Here is an 18,913-nt window from a genome sequence, read left to right as displayed (position 1 = left end):
TTTCCAGATTAACCACACAAGTTGGCATTTAAAATAATGCTAAACTAGCTACTTCACAAACAAAAAAATGGTTACATACATTAAATATATCACATCGCCAACTTCCCCCCTCATTACTGCTACATAGACAACTAGTTTTTCATATTTCAGTGTTGGCTATCGATGGGTTTTCTGAAGTTTAACAGATTGACAGGCCCGGTTCTGACAGAAGCATCTGCAGGGAACCAACCCTTTGTTAGAAAGAAAAGAGAATGAAACCAAATGACCATGGAAATCCAAGGATAACGTAGTCTTCCTCTTCCAAATAGAGCTCTTGTTTAGCTAATGCTTTTATGGAGGACCAATGGATGAAGGAAGCCTTTCCTCCTATGAGGTAAACTAATTCAATTTATACAGAAAGCACTAAGGAATAGGAATTAACATGCCTCTGAATAACTTTAAGGAACAAGTTATCTAGAATAAACCATTAATTAAAATGTTTTGTGATGCTTTTTTCAGGGATCAATACTCTAGCTAGTCTAAATGCCACTTTGGGCATTCTGTTCTGATTCATCGGGTGATGTCAAAAATATAGCAGAAGTGGCTAGAATTGATTGATAGAGCTCTACAGTGTTATTAATGGAGTATAAAAATCTTGAGCATAAAAATATCTCACCATTAGTGTCCTATGCTTGTATGTCCTTCTAAAAATTATTCTCATCACTTTTCCAGTGAGTTTCTCTCTATTCCACAAAGCCCTGCTAATCACTGTTCTTCTGGAATGAGTGCTGAAACCCCACCACTCAGAGCTTAAAGTATTTATAGTAAAATGTACTCTGTGAGAGATAAGAATAGTTATTGTGTGTTTTGGATTCTAGAACTATGCCACAAACAGTTACATCTTTTGAATGAATGTTTGAAAGGTCAAAAGACCATACATTTCGATATTTCAGGTAAACTTGGAGATTGAACAGTGCATTCAAATTAATTCTTTCCAGAACCTGACTAAAGCACTGTAAATGGGTGTTTTTATGACATAAACCCACGAGGATGATAGAATGAGGGAGAATATAACAACAAAATTTTGGAAGCTGGGAAGCCAACGGATGAGAAGTTATTGACTTAACAGATATGAGAAAGGCAGCAGTTGGGAAAGTTGAGAACCAACCCAATTCATTTTTCTGAAACTTTGAAAGGTTCAGGAATTGGTGGCACCATGTAATTCTAAAAGCAGAAGTCGAAGGGGCCTAAAATAAGGAGGATTGATTGAAAGTTGTTTAAGAATCAGTTATATCCCTATTCCAGACTACTGGATAACTTCCCCTTCTGTACTCCCAAGAGAAAAAGTTTATTCTCTGATGATGGTTAAACTGAGGGTTTCTGGATTGGGGGACACCAGGACAGTTGAAATCATAAAGTGTCCCAAAAGCAGGGCGGATGGATTAGGTGAAAATGTGCAAACTGGAGGCTGAGCCTCTCTACCCACTCCCTACCGCCGCGCACTGAGCCCTCTTCACCTCCAGTCCGCTTTTTATCCTTCTACAATTACATTTAAGCAAACAACAAAGAATTACCAAATATCTGAGGAAAGAGTTTTTTTTTAAGATTTTATTTTTTCCTCTTTCTCCCCAAAGCCCCCCGGTACCTAGTTGTATATTTTAGTTGTGGGTCCGTCTAGTTGTGGCATGTGGGACGCTGCCTCAGCGTGGTTTGATGAGCAGTGCCATGTCCGCGCCCAGGATTTGAACCAACGAAACACTGGGCCGCCTGCAGCGGAGCGCGCGAACTTAACCACTCGGCCATGGGGCCAGCCTCTGAGGAAAGCTTTTAATGTGACAGTTAGCAACACCAATAAACAGAGAAAAGCAACATGAAGAAAAACAAACTATAATTAATATTTTCAAATAGCTTAGAAAAGATATTAGATGCATGAAACAGGAATAAGATGTTCTAAAAAAGAAAAATTAAGAGAACTGCCATCAATAATAGCATAAATGAAAAGAACAATAAAAAGGTTGAAAGATAAAGTTGAGGAAATTTCCAAGAAAGTGAAAAATAAGAGATGGAAAGCACGAGAGAAAAGATAAGAAAATTAGAGAATAAGTTCAGGAGATTGAACATCTAAATTATAAGAGTTTCAGAGAAGGAGCACAGATAGAAATGGAGATAAGGAAATAATCAATGGAACTTTCCAAGAAACTTCCCAAGAACTGAAGAACATGGAGTTTCCGGATCAAAATTACCCACTGAATCATACACGTTCTCAAACATTTACCTCCTACCCACTTTTTTCCAAGAAGCTACTGCAGGATGTGTTCATCTAAAATGAGAAAGTAAACCAAGAAAGGAAGAAAAAGGACTGAGGAGACAAGAGATAGAACACAGGAGAAGGACAAAAGGAAGCCTGGAATGATAGTGAAGATTGATTCCAGCATATCAGCTGTGCACCAGGCATAGAAGGTATTCAGTCTACACTAAGGCAGGTCAGAAGGCACTAGAAGAGATTTCCTCAGGAGGCTGATAGAATATCCAGTGTGAATGAATGTACTGAGAGCAGAAATTGACAACTGCATTTTAAAATTGAATAAAGGGGCCGGCCTGGTGGCACAGCAGTTAAGTGTGCACATTCCACTTCTCGGCGGCCCAGGGTTCGCCGGTTCAATCCCGGGTATGGACATGGCACCGCTTGGCACACCATGCTGTGGTAGGCATCCCACATATAAAGTAGAGGAAGATGGGCATGGATGTTAGCTCAGGGCCAGTCTTCCTCAGCAAAAAGAGGAGGACTGGCAGTAGTTAGGGCTAATCTTCCTCAAAAAAAAAAATTTGAATAAAAATCTTAGCAAATGAGAAAAGAAAAATTATGAACTCCAGAGGGGGAAAACGTATACATGAGGGAAAAAGCAATCGTTTACTACATGGCTCAGTTTTATTTCATGGTCGTTATAAAATTGAGAATAAGTAGAGACCTTCCAAAGTTATAATATATCTATATTTGGAAGATGGTGGAGGGAGGGTGGATAAGGAGCATGGTATGTGTGGTGTGGGGAGAGGGGTAGAGATAAAAGCAAAAAACTGCTTATCTTCCATAGTGGGGGTCAATAGATTTTGCTTAAAACTGAAAAATCATGAAGTAACAATACAAACATATTATTATGTAGAAGTATGGAAGTAATTATCAAAAGAATTGAAAGTAGTAGCTTCTGAGGAAGGAGGAAGATTGCAGAGAGGAGCTGGGTACTACTGTTAGTCTTAATTATTCTCAAAGAACTCAGTCGCTCTTTAAACAATGTATATGTATAACTTCTTTAAAAATTACATCTTTTTAAAAGACCGTTATATTTCCACAAATAGGAATGAGAAAACTTTTATAAGTGACAGCTTTATTGAGATTTAATTCACATACCATACAGTTCACCCAGTGGTTTTTAGTATATTCACAGAGTTGTACAACCATCACCACAATCGGGTTTAGAAGATTTCATCACCTCTAAAGGAAACCTCATACCCATTAGCACTCTCTCCTCATTCACTCTCAACCATCCAAGCCCTAGACAACCACCACTCTATACTCTGTCTCTACGGATTTGCCTATTCTGGACATTTCATATAAATGGACACATACAACATGTGGTCTTTTGTGTCTGGCTTCTTTCACCCAGTATAATGTTTTCATGTTCCGTCCATGTTGTAGCATGGATCAGTACTTTATTTCATTTTATTGCCAAATAATAGTCCATTGCATGGGCATACCACATTTTATTTATCCATTCATTAGTCGATGGACATTTGGGTTGTTTCCACTTTTGGGGTATTATGAGTAAAGCTGCTATGAACATCTGTGTACGAGTTTTTGGGTGGACATATTTTCTTTCCTCTTGGATATGTATCTAGGAGTGGAATTGCTAGGTCACATGCTAATTCTACGTTTAACTTTTGGATGAGCTACTAGACTGTTTTCCAAAGTGACTGCACCGTTTTACTTCATTGCTCTCCATCCTTGCCAACAGTTGTTACTGTTTGACTTTGATTATAGCCATCCTAGAGGGTGTGAAGTGGTGTCTCATTGTGGTTTTGATTTGCCTGAGATAACTTTTAAAAACTTAACAGATTAGCAAAAATAAAATAGATTGCCAAAACCCTGTGTTGACAAGGCTTTGAGGAAATAAACACTCCTGTTGGGAGTGTAGTTTGGTATAAATTTTTTGGAGGACAGTTTGATATATCAGAATGTGAAATGTACATAACTTTTGATCAGATTTCCCATTTCTGGGTATTTGACCTAAGGAGAGAAATCATATGTTGGGAAAAAAAATGTGTCTTCATTGTACCCTGTTTATAATCTCATAATATCAAAAACTTAGAAACTAACTTAAATGTCTATCAAGAGGAAACTGGTTAAATAAATTATGATGCAGACATAAAATATCTAGGCAGTCATTAACAATAATGGTGAAGGTATAATATATTTTTATTGTCATGAGAAGCTATCGCATACTGAGTGGGGAAAATCAGGTTATTGAGTACCTTCATGATAAGATCCCATTGTGTAAAATATCCTTATGCCTAGAGAGATTTTTTGGAATGATGTCCAAAATGATAACAGTGGTTATATACCAGCGGTGGAATTTTAGGTGATTTTTAAACTTTGTTCTAACTTTTGTATTTAATTTAGTTAAAAATCAACCTCTATAATTTTTTGAGAAAATTACAACACTGTTTAAAAAGACTGTGCATTTTAGAAGTCACATTTTTGTACCTAATCAAGGCTTGAATTTTAGGTAAGTACCCTTCCCCTATCATTATTTTTTTAAACCTCAAAACCATCTACTAAAGGCATAAAGAAATTCATTATTGTGGTGATTATATCCACTTGGTGCAGAACACTGTCTTGGATTCTTCCTTGAGAGATTTTTATTATGCACTTTAGTCTTTCCAGAGTTCTTTTTATGTGGAAGTATGCCAGGTGTTAGGACTTTGGGTTCATGCCAAAGCTCAAGAGTAGGAGCAGGTCCAAAAGGTTCTTCATCTGTTCTGGTTATTGGGGTCATTGTTCTGGGTTCACTTATTCTCTCTTCCACTCTTCTATTCCCCTTTGCAGGAGAATAATTTTTTTTAATTTTTATTTTAATTTTTATGTTTTTTGGATGTACATCGCATTTCAAATTCTGTGTAGATTACATCATGTTCACCACCCGAACACTAATTATAGTGCATCCCCTCACATGTGAGCCTAATCACCCCTTTTGCCCTCCCCCCGCCCCCCTTCCCCAATGGTAACCACCAGTCCAATCTCCAATGCTACGTGTTTTTCTTTTTGTCGTTGTTTTTATCTTCTACTTATGACTGAGATCATATGGTATTTGACTTTCTCCCTCTGACTTATTTCACTCAGCATAATACCCTGAAGTCCATCCATGTTGTCACAAATGGCTGGATTTCGTCATTTCTTATGGCTGAGTAATAGTCCATCGTGTATAAATACCACATCTTCTTTATCCATTTATCCCTTGATGGGCATCTAGGTTGCTTCCATGTCTTGGCTATTGTGTATAATGCTGCAATGAACATAGGGGTGCAAGTATCTTTATGTCTTTGTGTTTTCAAGTTCTTTAGATAAATACCCAGCAGTGGAATAGCTGGATCATATGGTAGATCTATCCTTAATTTTCTGAGGCTACGCCATACTGCTTTCCATAGTGGCTGCACCAGTTTGCACTGCCACCAGCAGTGAACAAGGGTTCCCTTCTCTCCACACCCTCTCCAACATTTGTTGTTTCCTGTCTTGTTAATTATAGCCATTCTGACTGGAGTGAGGTGATACCTCGTTGTAGTTTTGATTTGCATTTTCCTGATAGCTAATGATGTTGAGCATCTTTTCATATGGCTGTTAGCCATCTGTATATCTTCTTTGGAGAAATCTCTGTTCAGATCTTTTGCCCATTTTCTAATTGGATTGTTGGTTTTTTTGTTGTTGAGCTGTATGAGTTCTTTGTATATTTTGGATATTAACCCCTTATCTGATATATGGTTTGCAAATATCTTCTCCCAATTGTTAGGTTGTCTTTTCGTTTTGTTGATGGTTTTCTTTGCTGTGCAGAAGCTTTTTAGTTTGATGTAGTCCCATTTGTTCATTTTTTCTTTTGTTTCCCTTGCCCGGTCAGACGTGGGACTTGAAAATATGCTGCTCAGAGCAATGTCATAGAGCGTACTGCCTATGTTTTCTTCTAGAAGTCTCATGGTTTCAGGTCTTACATTCAAGTCTTTAATCCATTTTGAGTTGATTTTTGTGCATGGTGTAAGGGAATGGTCTACTTTCATTCTTTTGCATGTGGCTGTCCAGTTTTCCCAACAACATTTATTGAAGAGACTCTCCTTTCTCCGTCGTATGCTCTTGGCTCCCTTGTCGAATATTAGCTGTCCATAAACGTGTGGGTTTACTTCTGGGCTCTCAATTTTGTTCCATTGATCTGTGTGTCTGTTTTTGTGCCAGTACCATGCTGTTTTGGTTACTATGGCTTTGTAGTATAATTTAAAATCAGGGAGTGTGGTACCTGCAGGAGAATAATATTAACAACAACAACTAACTTTCTTTTTCTTGGAGCTTGCTATGAGTTAGGAACTGTTCTAAATACATTTCATATATTTTACTCATTTAATTCTCACAACAATCCTGTGAGGTTGATACTACAGTTATGTTATTTTACAGATGAGGAACCTGAGGCACAGAGAGGTTAAGTAACCTATCCAAGGTCACTCAACTGGGGAATGCAGAGCTGGGACTGGAGTCAATGAGTCTGATTCCAAAGTACCTGTGATCTTAAGTGCTACATTCCACTGCCTCTCCGACTTTTCTCCTAAACGTGACTCCAAACACTTCTTGCTGGTTTACTTTGTTTCTCCTCCAAACAGTCATTTCCATGCGAAATGCCATGGAGGCTAAGCTAGCGAGTACACCTGACTGGACTTCCCTGCAGCAAATGCTCTGTGGAGTCGTCTCTTTCCTGTTCATATATTTACCCATTAATTCTCTTAGGATTTTACTTCCCATGTCTTTGACATCCTCTTCTCTGAAATGTTCTGATTTCTTACTCCTCTAAGGGAGAGATGCATTTGGGAGAGAATTAAGTCTCGTTAGGTGATTCAACTTTGCATCAAACCCCATTAGAAGAGTGCTTAGTGCTAAGGCAGCGAACATTCAGGGCTCTTTGCCAGGACCGCAGAGCCTTCTAACCTCAGGCAGTGCGGGATGCCTGCTGCCCTGCCTGATCTTTGAATCTGACCACTTGGGGAAAACAGTTTTTGTAAGGCCGTAGTTTATTATATTTGCACAAATCATGAGAAGGCAGGATTCTTCAGAAAAGACAATACTGCTAGGAAAAGTAGAAGGCAGCAGGAAAAGAAGAAAACCAAATATGAGATGGATCAACTCCATAAAAGAAGCGGTAGGCATGAGTCTGCAGAAGCTGAATAGGGCTGTTGAGGACAGGACACTGTGGACACCACTCATTCACAGAGCTGCCAGGAGTCTGAGCCAACCTGATGGCACGTAACACAACGTAGTTTATTCTGACTATAAGAGTGATACATCTTCATTGTGAAAATTTTGGAAAATACAAAAAGTATAAAGAAAAAAATTAAAAGTATTTGTAACCCTAGTGTCCTGTGATAACCACTAGAAACTATCATTTCCAGGCATGCTTGTCTTCTCGTTAAGCAACTTATATTTATTTATGAAGACTGTATGTCTTCTAAATAAATAATTTACAGATGATGACTTTAGAAAATGCCCATCCATGGAATTTAGTGGGATTTATTTAGGATTATTGTTAAATTTAAAGATTTGCCAAAGTTGGTGAAATTTAAATCTCTTACTTTTATACTCCAGTTTGATTTTTTTTTAATTAAAGAAAGGAAAGAATTGTGCATATTACAAAACATTGGTATGGAATCAAACAAAAAGGTATAATGACCTCAGTGCTTTTATTTGCTCCTTCAAGTGATTTGTGTATTTATTTTCACGTAACATGGGCTGCATATACAGTAGGCCTTCAGCTGATGCTTAGGAACTGGCTGAAAAGAAGGCACATGTGTACAAGATTAAGATCTACCTGGAATACCAGTAAAATTTAACTTTTGATATTTGTAATTTTGGTAATTGTTTTTGCTGTTTTGTTGTGATTGAAATGTAGTAAAATTTATTTAGGATATTTTGCTATTTTCCTGGGAAAGTGGTTATAATCAACAACAAAAGAAACTCATGTGATATGACGTATTAGTAGTAATAATCATGTTAAGTTTGGTTCAAGTTGAAATTGCTTGTACTGACCATTATTTTTAAAAGCCATTTCTTAAGAGAATGACTCTAGAGAATGATTATAAAAGAGACTTCTATAATAAAAAAAGTCTATCCTCTTGTTGTTTTCCAGGCATCTGGCCGGCTGAAGAGGTTTTGGCTTACTACTGCCTCAAGCACAGAAACATATTCAGGTACAAAGCTGCACTTAAAAACATATATTTTAGCCCATTATGGGTTTTGTATCAGCATATTAAAGATTGCCATGATTATATTCTTCAAACTGTTAAAAAATATAAGAAAGAAAGAAGAGAAAAAAGGAAAGAGGGGAAGGGAAAAAAGTTCATGATGAAAACATGTTGCTTCTGAAAAAGAAATCTGAATTGCCTTTGGGTGCTAATATTGCACAGCAAGCTTTCTGCTATATGTCAAAGGCTTTTGATTTCCACTCAAGGCATTTTATATTTCACTTTGATTTTGGGAAACAAAAGTGAAGCTCCAATCAATCCTTAGTGATTGTTCAGGTCAAAAAAAAAAACAATAAAGACATTCTTTAAACTTCTGCTAAGAAAGTCACTACAGAATATTTGATAAATAAATACCCCACAGCTATTATTTAAAGATGCCACCCCACCCCTGGTTTTAAAGGTATTTTATGTGCCTAAGAATATGTATTTGTAAAATATAAATTACTATTACAGATTCATGCTACAGAAATAAATGTTTTCATCTGTCAGTGTGCATGGAATTTCGGAAAAGGAAAAAACTCCTTATATATAAAAATTCTGAAGCTCTTTGATAGACCCAGAAAACAGAGGTTTTTCATTTTAATTCTCATTTTATAAAAGTCATCCAATATATATTCCTGAAGAGCCCATTATGATTCCAGACAAGCCACTAGTGATCATGGTGTGTGTTTTAACAATATGTACTTACAAGTTTGGGTCAATAGTTTGTATTTTTTGAAGCTCTATAGGTCCTATTTACCAACCAGTCTGTAATTATTTTGAACAGCTAAATACTCATTAAGTGTATTTCGGAATATGAATGTCCTCACTTGGCTTCTCCTCCGCTTCCCTCGCTTGCCACCTTTTTCTTCTTTTAATTCTCTTTTTTTTCCTCCTGTTGAGGCAATAAACTTCCCAAACTGGGAAGAAGAAACAATCTTAAGAGTCTAAGCATAGAAAATAAGAACAGGGTAGTACTTAAGCTTGACTGGCGCTCCAGTCCGCAAGCAGCCGGCCAGGGCCAGAATGTCACACGTTGAGGGCTGATATTTAGGCACAAAGGGGAAGGTAAGTGCAGAGCGCCCCGCTAGACTGTCAGCTTTAACTCTGAGCTGCTTTACTTTTGAGCCGTGAAGTCAGAGCGCAGTCATTACGTTAGCCTGGTTTGCTGGCTTAACCATATTATGTCCCTGCATTGTTTATTCACTGTGCTGTGTTGGGGTCAATTGTGATTTAAGTGTTAATTGCTAAATGCTCTTTGTGTAATTGTTCTTTATGAGGCTGGTTCAGCTTTACAAAATGTCTCAGTCTGTTTTAGAATTTTTTTTTAAATTCAAGATTGCATTTATTTGTGTATGTGTTGTGTATATGTGACTATAATATAGGTATATACACAGTCATATATATTCTTCATTTACTTGTCTAACTGTTTTTGAAGGAATGAATGTGGATTAACAGTGTTATCCTTTCCTAACAATTATCTTTCGCTACTCTAGCTAGTTTAGTTCTAAAAGACAGCGCCATTGACAGGGGAAAAAAAGGGAACCTTCTCAGATTTTTCAGCTCAGCGGTGGTAATGTTGCAGTGAACACTAATGAGGGAACCCCCACTGATTTGCCTGCTTTGTGACTTTTCTATTTCATAATTATTTTTAAAACGCAAAACGACATGAGGTAGCCTAGTCATGTCTCCGCAACTTCCTGGTAGCGCCGTTCTTACCGCAGATGGCAATTTGTCCTTGTAACATATATATCTCTCTGACCATTTTCATCTAATTTGTATGGGTTCTACCATTTCTTTTCTCTCTTTCAGGGACCTTGCTGTGTGTGAGCTAGGGGGTGGCATGACATGCTTGGCTGGGCTCATGGTAGGTCTTTTCTCAATTCCAATCCCATTCAGAGAGAGGAACAAAAGGAAAAATGTTCCAGGGCCTCCAACTGCTGGGTCAGAGAACCGTCAACAGCATCAGCTGCGGTCAAGCTGCCGGGTCTTGAGAGACCTTCTAGATTGACTTACTTTCGGATCATATTGATTTTATGGTTGCCTCGATGAGCAGAAACATTTTACCTCAGTGTAGTCAATATCGCTTGTTGTGACATTCCAGGCCTCGCACAGTCTTTCTTTGCCATAGCGAAAGCATTTTTTTTTTCAGATTATAGTCCCATTTGCTAAGATACAGGAATAGCCCGGCGAATCACAGTTGGAGCACCATGATATAGCTGCTAATGTTTTGCCTGCATTATTACACCAACAAACATGATCCAGAGCGCTCAGTAATTAGATTCTTTTGAATTAGATTGGCCATTCAGGAACGTCGTTCCCCATTCTCTGGGTTCTGAGTCATGTATTCAGGAGATATTATGTAGCAGCACAGTGCATTAGACAAGTTTTTATGTCTCTACAAATAAAAGCATATTGTTACACTGATTGGCATTTGACAAACCTGTCGCTCTTACACAATGTGTCGAGGTTACAGCCCAATGTGCGAGCATGTCAAAGCTCACAAAAAAATTACCCTCACAAAGCCATCTGCCTGCAATGCAAAGTTATATGAAGGGCATCAGGCAGTCAGACAGAAGCAAGCTGAAAGGCAGAGTGACAGCCTTGTATGATGGCTCTACTAGATAAACAGAAGCCCACAAATGAAAGCCTCTCAGAATACCATCATCCGCTGTCACAATGCAATTACCGAACAGAATGATAGCAAGATAGAGGCTCCCGCAAATGGAATGATAAAAGTATTGACTGATTTGATTGAATGATTAAAATAATGCAGACATAAAATGAAAAAAGATTGAAGATTGTTACAGAGAAATAGGTGAGGAAGCATGATACTGAAGGCTTGTCACTCCTGTCTTCACTTCCACACAGACAAGCATATTTGCTCATTGTTTGCTGTGCTCCCTTTTTTTTTTCAGGTTGCTATTTCTGCAGATGTCAAAGAAGTTCTGTTAACTGATGGGAATGAAAAGGCCATCAGAAGTATCCTTATTCAGATAGAAAACGGGTTTGTTGTGCTCATTCCTTTTTCCCGGCTGAGTAACAATTGATATAAAGGAAGACAGCATGGGGTATTAAAAAAGAGTTCCCCTCACACACATGATAAGTAATTAAGAAAAAGTAGAAATATATGGAATTCATTGAATACGACTAAGGGTTTTTTTTTTTAATTTTGATAGATTTTTATAGTCACTTGCCATTAAAGGAGCCTATGATTTGTGGACCACTCAAGGCAATAAGAACGTTTGCTTCATAATAATTTTCAAACATTCTTGTCCTTTTATTTCCATTGAAATTTGCCAGTATAAAATAAATTATTTAATATTTATTATATTGGATGTTGCTTGCAAAAATTAACCTCCAGCTTCACATTTGTTATTACCTTTCCTGCCTTGGATATGGTATGTCTGTAACATTGTACCTACTCTAATTGTCAAGGAGTTACCTATACCCCCCTACTGGAAACGGCTATCAGTTTTTCATTATTTCCTTTCATTTGGGATTGTAAATCTATCTCTTTTTTTTTTCTGCTATGCTATTACAGCCCAAACTCCATTATATTAGATTATGCTTTACTAATATGTACACAGAGTTCATGAAAATTGAACTGTACTTTAACTAAGAAAGCAAGCATAATTTGTGGCTACCTTAGCAATCGAGCTGATTTGTTCAGGGGCAGTTAACAGCCGTTAGAAATTGAGAGGAAAAGTGGAAGATATGTTTGCTTTGGGTTTTTTGGTGTGCCTTACATTTACATTATGAAGGAGGCAACCTACTTATTTGAATTTTAGACCTCTAAAATGCCAAAGCAGTTTTGATTTTTGTGGCATCTTACATAAAGCCTATTTTCAATTTTCTTTTCCTACCTCTGCTATGTAATTCTTTAAAAATAAAATCTGCAGCAGCTCCATCAGGCTGCTCAGACAGGAGAAAGGAGGTGCAAGAGGCACAGTAGCTAATATTGTTCAGCAGCACTTGTGTGCTCTACAGAGCCCCACCCAGCTAATTGCCTGACAGACTTAAAAAAAAAAATTCACGAAGAAAAAACAGCCAATCACAATCTTGGCCTTTCACACAAGGGAAAGAGATCACAAAAGGTGCTTCCTTTTTTAAAATGCAGGATTTTAATCATGATCTTCAGACTGTCGCAAGTTTCTCAAAATATTCCTGAAGATGAGCTGATGTTGTTTCATTCACTCTGCTTTATTCTGAGTTATTCTGTGCACTGTATCATTTCACTCTGCTCCTCCTCCACATTTCAGGGAACACAGAGAGCAAGAGGAAGTCAGGTATGCTGGCTCAGCCCCAACGGATGTTTTTTGTGGGGGTTGGGCGGGGAGCAGGATTATTGGACAAGAGAAGGTCATTTTAGCCACGGAAACTTTCACATTGGGCCCAGCAACCTGAGGTTTTTCTCAAGTCAGCAGGTGTCTTATTTAGTAGCATCAGAAACCAATTAGAACTTTTATCAAACTATGGGAAGCATCTGTAGTCAGTATGTAAATTTGATTGTACTAAAATTATTATTGAGCTAAACTACAGAGCTTCCAAAGAAGGGAAACAATGCTAATATCATTAATTAACACATCTTTACTTTAAACAGCAAAGATGCCATGCCAGCTCTTGAAATCAGAGAGGAAATCTCAGATTCTGTATTCACTCTGCCGGCCTTTCAAAGAAATGATTGGTACAGCCCCCTCCCAAGAAAATGGATTTTTAACATTTGGTCCTCAGAAGCTCAGCCCTGAGAGTGCTTTATTGTGCTGGGTTTTACAATGGGTTTAATATAGCGGGGTGCCAAAGGGCAGGAGGGAAGAACTTTACAATGTAGATAAAGTAGGTCCTTTCAGGAGCAGACCAAAACTGGTCGTGTGTTTTATTTCATTTCTTAGGACTTTCCTGATGGAGTTCAGTTTTTATCATTTTGTTCTAGGTTTGTGTGCCTTTTTCTGTTGTAACTAGATCTAATTTTTTTTTAATTAAGAGACAAAAGCATGTGTAAAATCTTAAAAATTGGCAATGTGTTTTTTCCTGCTTTTAAGACTAATTTTATTCTTGATTTGCTAACAGAGCTGACAACTGGCATTCATCATAAGCTGTTTTCTGAGAGAGGTTAATATGAATGAAATTTTTTTTTCTATTTGTGTGCCCACTTTTTGTAAGAATATCTAATTCACCGAATCACATACTGTTGATGCATATAGATCGAAACAAACTCATTTAAAAATTACTGTTTACATCTTTCCGTTAAAATTTTAGGAAGCCTAAATTATATAGCAGTTGTAGGATATTATCCAAAAATTACTTTCTAAAAAATAAAAATGGATGTCAACAAAAAAAGGAGGAGAAACATTGCCAGAAGCCAGAAAATCTCTAAGCAAAGCTGCTAATTATTCTTAATGGGCAAGATGAGCACATTAAGAAACAAATGAATACATCAGTGAAATGTAATTGAAAATCGACCTGGCAATCGCACATCACATCTGAGTATTGGCCTGTATATTATTCTCATCATTTAAAAAATTATTTTTGTTGTTCTTGGCATCTGAATTTAATGACTCCAACTGAGTCTTACTTCCTAGTCTCTTAAGCTTCTAAGATCCTGATTTTTACCTTTTTTTAAAGAAAAATAGCATTTCCTGTATTTCCTTTTTATCTTCAGTTATTTCTGTTTTTTAAATATGTGAGGCAATGTATGGATAATTCTGAATCTTTATATCATGGAAGCCTATCAACCAGTTGTGAGGTTATTTATTATCTCCCTAAAATGTATCAAATGGATTGGCTATGTCTTGTAGAGCTGTCCACCTTGACCCTGGAAAGCCAGATGTTGATTTGATATTTATTAAACAGGGGTATCTGAAAAGAGATTAAGACTTGTGGTATAAGTGAATGTTTAAGTCCTAAATATTTTCTCAGACTCATGGGTCGGCGTCCCTGAGATTCCCCTTGGCCCTTAAACTGCATTGCTGGGTCTAATCCAGAGCCCCCTACCTGAGAGCTGCCTCTCCCTGCAGATGCCATTTTATCTGCACCTGAAGAGAACAAAGGATAAATTGGAAATGGGATCATTTGTTTCATCTAGTTCTCAAATTTATCCTACAATAGTGTGAAATGTGTTCTCTTTCTTTGGCCCTGCCCTTTTAGTGTAATAAAGAAAGAAATCTCCAAGTGCCCAGAGAGAATACTCAATGAAGTTTGTAGCTAGTGATGACAATGACATAAGAATAGGGGAGAGAAATGGTATACTGAGCTAGTATTGATGCTAAGCCACTTCCAAATCCTAAGGAATAAGAGTACAACAACTACAGGTGAGCAGCCCTCTCTGGTACACTCACTACTTTGCCCAATGTAAGCACCTTGCCTTGACCCATCCTTAGCAAACATCAAGAGTGTTATCTGCAGAATATGGCAATGCTTGGTGACCCATTTCTCATGCTCCTGGCCCAAGCATCTTATCCCCACAGTACACATAGTCTCAATCATGACTTGAGCTTAGGAGTCTCCAAAAATTGGTAATTCTCCTATGCATTTTAAAGGAGACACCCCTGGCTTAACATTATTTTATTTAACAGAACCCCTGACCTGAGTAATTAATAAACTAAGCTTCATGCAGACTGTGCAGCCTGTGCTGTGGATGTTTGAGACCTTGGGAATGCCAGGCCATCATCCTGTGGCCAGACCCCTTCCTCAAATATCGATGCCAGCTGTACTTCTCTTTACTAGGTGAGTCATAAATGGACACTCTGCGCCTCACATGGAGTAGGAGCTCAACAAATAACTTTGAAAATTAAATACAAATTATATAATAAGTTAAGCTGATTAAGTAATTAAAATTATTTCAACCACTATTAATTGCATGCCATTTCAGGTGCTAAAGGTACAGCAGTGGAAAGTCAGACCAAGTCTCTGTTCTCGTGGGACACAGAACTATGCCTCGGCTAGAGCATGTTTATCCGTGGGAAAGACACTGCAAACCTCCAGGGCAGAAGTTCTTTGATTCCTTCTACTTATTTACAATATAAATATAAATTTACTTATATAGTATAGTCTACAATATATACTTAAATATATATTATATTTTACAATATAAATGTTCACATAAATTAGTTCTGAGCAGTAGGGAAAAGAAAATAAAGCATAAGTGCCAAACCTCATTTTAGTTACTGTCACCAGCCTCTTCATCCTTCCAAAGCTCTTGCCTGAATTATTGAAAAAGATAATGAATTGACATGAATTAGGCACCTACGATGTGTCAGGCTTATTCTGTGGGATACTCCATTAATCCTATAAAATAGGTGTCATTATTCCTGTTTTTGAGATGGTGCCCAGAGAGGTTAATTTACCCAAGTTCGCACAGCCACTATGTATCAGAACCAGCACTAGGAGCCAGGTTCATTTGACTTCAAAGCTTTTTTTTTTCCCCATTAAACCATTCTGTTTCACCCAAAACTAGAATGATATGGTGAGTGTCATCTTGCATTTCCTCAGCATCCTCTGGAAGAAAATGCCTCTCATCCGTAAACTTAACAGTTGACATTACTAACAGAATTCCAAGTACCTCTCTGTCATCCTCTCAATTCATTTGAGTAACAAGCACATTTAAGAATATATTCAGCCTTTAAATTAGCAAATATTGCTACATCAAGCATTTTTTAAAACCTATAGAGATCGAAATGAACAGGAATTATAATTTCGTAGTTTCATACCCCCACCTTTAATGGTCCAATGAAAATAAAGTTAACATAAGCCAAGAAAGTAATGCTTTGTGAATCACAATGTTATTATTTTAAAAATACTTTCTTGCTTAAAGAACAATGCCAACTCTGAAAATGTGTATGCAACTACTGATAATAAAACGATCACTAGTTACAGGAGGAGGCTAATATTTTAAACAATATTTTATATATAATTCACTTAATTATATTTACATATATAGAACTTATGTATACAATTTGTTTAAATAACTGTTACTGTCATTATACAAAAATATATATTTTAAGAATAAAAATCAGAAAAATTAAAATGGAGCCCCACTCCTGAACTATGCTTTATTGGGAAAGGAAATCGAAAGATAGAATCTGGTTTCCTTTTAGCCACAAGCATATATCCTATGACTCTGGAAGTTCAGTTGCCCAGACAAGGAGATTGGAGGCGATTGCTCTGTATCTATGTAATCAGAAATCACATTAAGGCTTTCTCTGCACCCAGTACCTGCCATTGAAGTCTTCCAGAAGGTGGGTGCAGTTCAGAGAACACGATTTGGTCCATCCTGTTGAATGCTATTCTGGACGTATCGACTTGATTTGATTGAATTTCCTTTATTACCCTGAGGTGACAGAAGAATGATAAAATCTATTAACGGACACAGTGCCAGTCAGAGGAACCACCTCAAAATCTGACCTAAAGTAAAGGGTGGGGAGCAGAATATGAGAATATATCTCTTAAGGAAATATTTTAATACAGTGTTGCCATTTTTTTCTCTTTGTACTTGTTTTCATATAAAAAATACCTCCTAAACTACAAAATATATTCCCTTCCTAGTTCTAAAAATAAAGCAGCCTAAATTCTGCTGTGAATTTTTTCGTTAAAAAAAATTGCTTCTAGAATATAAATATATTTGCTTGCTTCAGCCTGACCACCTGGAGTCACAGGTTTATAAATTGTATAAAAGTATATAGTGTTAAGATGTTTACTAAAAATTATTAATAGGTTTTCTGAGTTATATAATTTAACTTCCCTGTGACTATTTTATAAAAAGTATTACCTCCACTAACAAAATAATATGTTTTGCTTGATAGATTAGTCATGTACTCATACGACTCGACAGGTGTACCGGGCACACTATGGCGTGTGGTTGGATGTCATGGAAACGCTGAGTAGGGTGTGGCCGGAGTGTAGGGGAGTTTAATCAAAAACAGTTGTCAGTTGACTCTTTACTAATTTTGTTCTTCTCAGAATAAAGATGTCAGCTGTCCTTTTCTACAAGACATTTCATTTAGAAGACTTTCCTGAAATACTTTCTTCCTGAAATAGACAGAACTGTAGGCCGATGTGTCATTTTAGTTAATCAAAACAAGTAGGCAAATTAGTCTCTTTTATTTTTTTAATGAATGTAATTTAACAGTATTTAATTTGCATACAGGAAAGTTCACCCAGAAAAAAAAAAGTCTGCATTATAGCGCTTTTGTAAACCTCAACAAAGCCCTTCATTAGGAGACCTAATTGATTTTTCCTACCCACTCCTGGGAGAAGAAAGCTATCACAGTACCTGCTTATTCACTCAGAGGAGAAATGGGTGTGCCTGGTGTTCCAAGCAGAGATTTGGGTTAAAAAGTCCTGTGGCTCTGTTCTTGCAGGGAGATCTTGGCCAGTGCTTGTTTCGAGCATTCCGGAAATCTGTTTTTCTTAGCAATAAGGGAACATCGCTTGTCTGCTTGGTGTCCTCCCCATGGGCCCAATTTAGTTCAGCTTGCAGCCGTCGCTGGAATTAGTTTATTTCTTGTTTATTTAAGCCCGCCTTATTCCAAAAGAGGGAATTTGAGGGTTCTTACAGTGACGCATAGAATATACCATATAAAAAAATGAGGAAGTGAGGGCAGTTGGACATTAGAAAGCCAGGAAAATATGATGAAGCCAGGAATAGAGGTCAGTACAAAAAATATATGCCTTAGGAGCTTTTGTGGTTGTTAGACTGAAGTCCTACATTTGCCTCTGAGTTGCACAGGGACTAGAGCAAAAAGAGAAAGAGGAACGGTTATAAAATTCATAGTGTCCAGAAGTTGAAGCAAAACTATTTGATCTGAAGTCTAGCTTTTCGTGGTGTTGAAACCTGACATGATTTTTTCCCCGTGGGCCCTCATAAAGATGGTGCTCTGTGATGTGATGGACCAGCTCCTCAAAAGGTCTCTTCAATAAATGTGGCTCTTTCTGTACAAGTCTTCACATGCTAGCAGATGGCCAGAGGCCAGAGCAGAAGTCTGTAAGGACAGTTCTTCAAGGGGCCTTTCACTGGATTGACTTTCTTCTTCGGTAATTTGTTTTCTCTCAAAGATTCTCCAAGCTTTGCTCCATGTCCTTGTCTCACTTCCTCTCAAGTCTTCCCCTGATGCTCATCCCACCCTCCCTGGTAGCATTTAGGAGATTGGAAAACTTAGAATGTCTCAGCAGACTGCCATTGCCCTCCTCACTGACCGAAAGAGGCTTGCCTTTGGACTCCTAGCTCTTTTAAGCAAGAGGAGCGTGGCACCGATAACAGTCATCTCCCCCCAGCAGCGTCCATAACCCTGGGCCTTGCCATCGTTCTCCCTGAATGTACATTTCACACATGACAAAACTGCAGCCCAGGGAATGAGAAGAGCTTGCCTGTGGCAGTAATTCAACACTTGGTGGTAGAGCCAGGACTAGACCC

General features: G+C 37.7%; 1 protein-coding gene across 5 annotated transcripts in view; it reads left to right on the top strand.

The window, feature by feature from the left end:
- Positions 1-18,913, top strand: part of CAMKMT (calmodulin-lysine N-methyltransferase) — a 371,890-nt gene that overhangs the window by 304,402 nt on the left and 48,575 nt on the right. For 4 of the 5 annotated variants that reach the window (XM_070572774.1, XM_070572777.1, XM_070572775.1 and 1 more), the window contains exons 4-6: positions 8,409-8,469; positions 10,315-10,369; positions 11,421-11,484. In XM_070572774.1, the coding sequence (XP_070428875.1) occupies positions 8,409-8,469; positions 10,315-10,369; positions 11,421-11,484 (180 nt within the window). The remainder of the gene's footprint in view (positions 1-8,408; positions 8,470-10,314; positions 10,370-11,420; positions 11,485-18,913) is intronic. The other variant, XM_070572778.1, reaches the window with a different exon arrangement.

This window comes from Equus przewalskii, chromosome 14 (assembly GCF_037783145.1).
Source record: "Equus przewalskii isolate Varuska chromosome 14, EquPr2, whole genome shotgun sequence".
NCBI lineage: Eukaryota > Metazoa > Chordata > Mammalia > Perissodactyla > Equidae > Equus > Equus przewalskii.
Note: the sequence above shows the minus strand (reverse complement) of the source record. Positions and strands in the feature narration are given on the sequence as shown.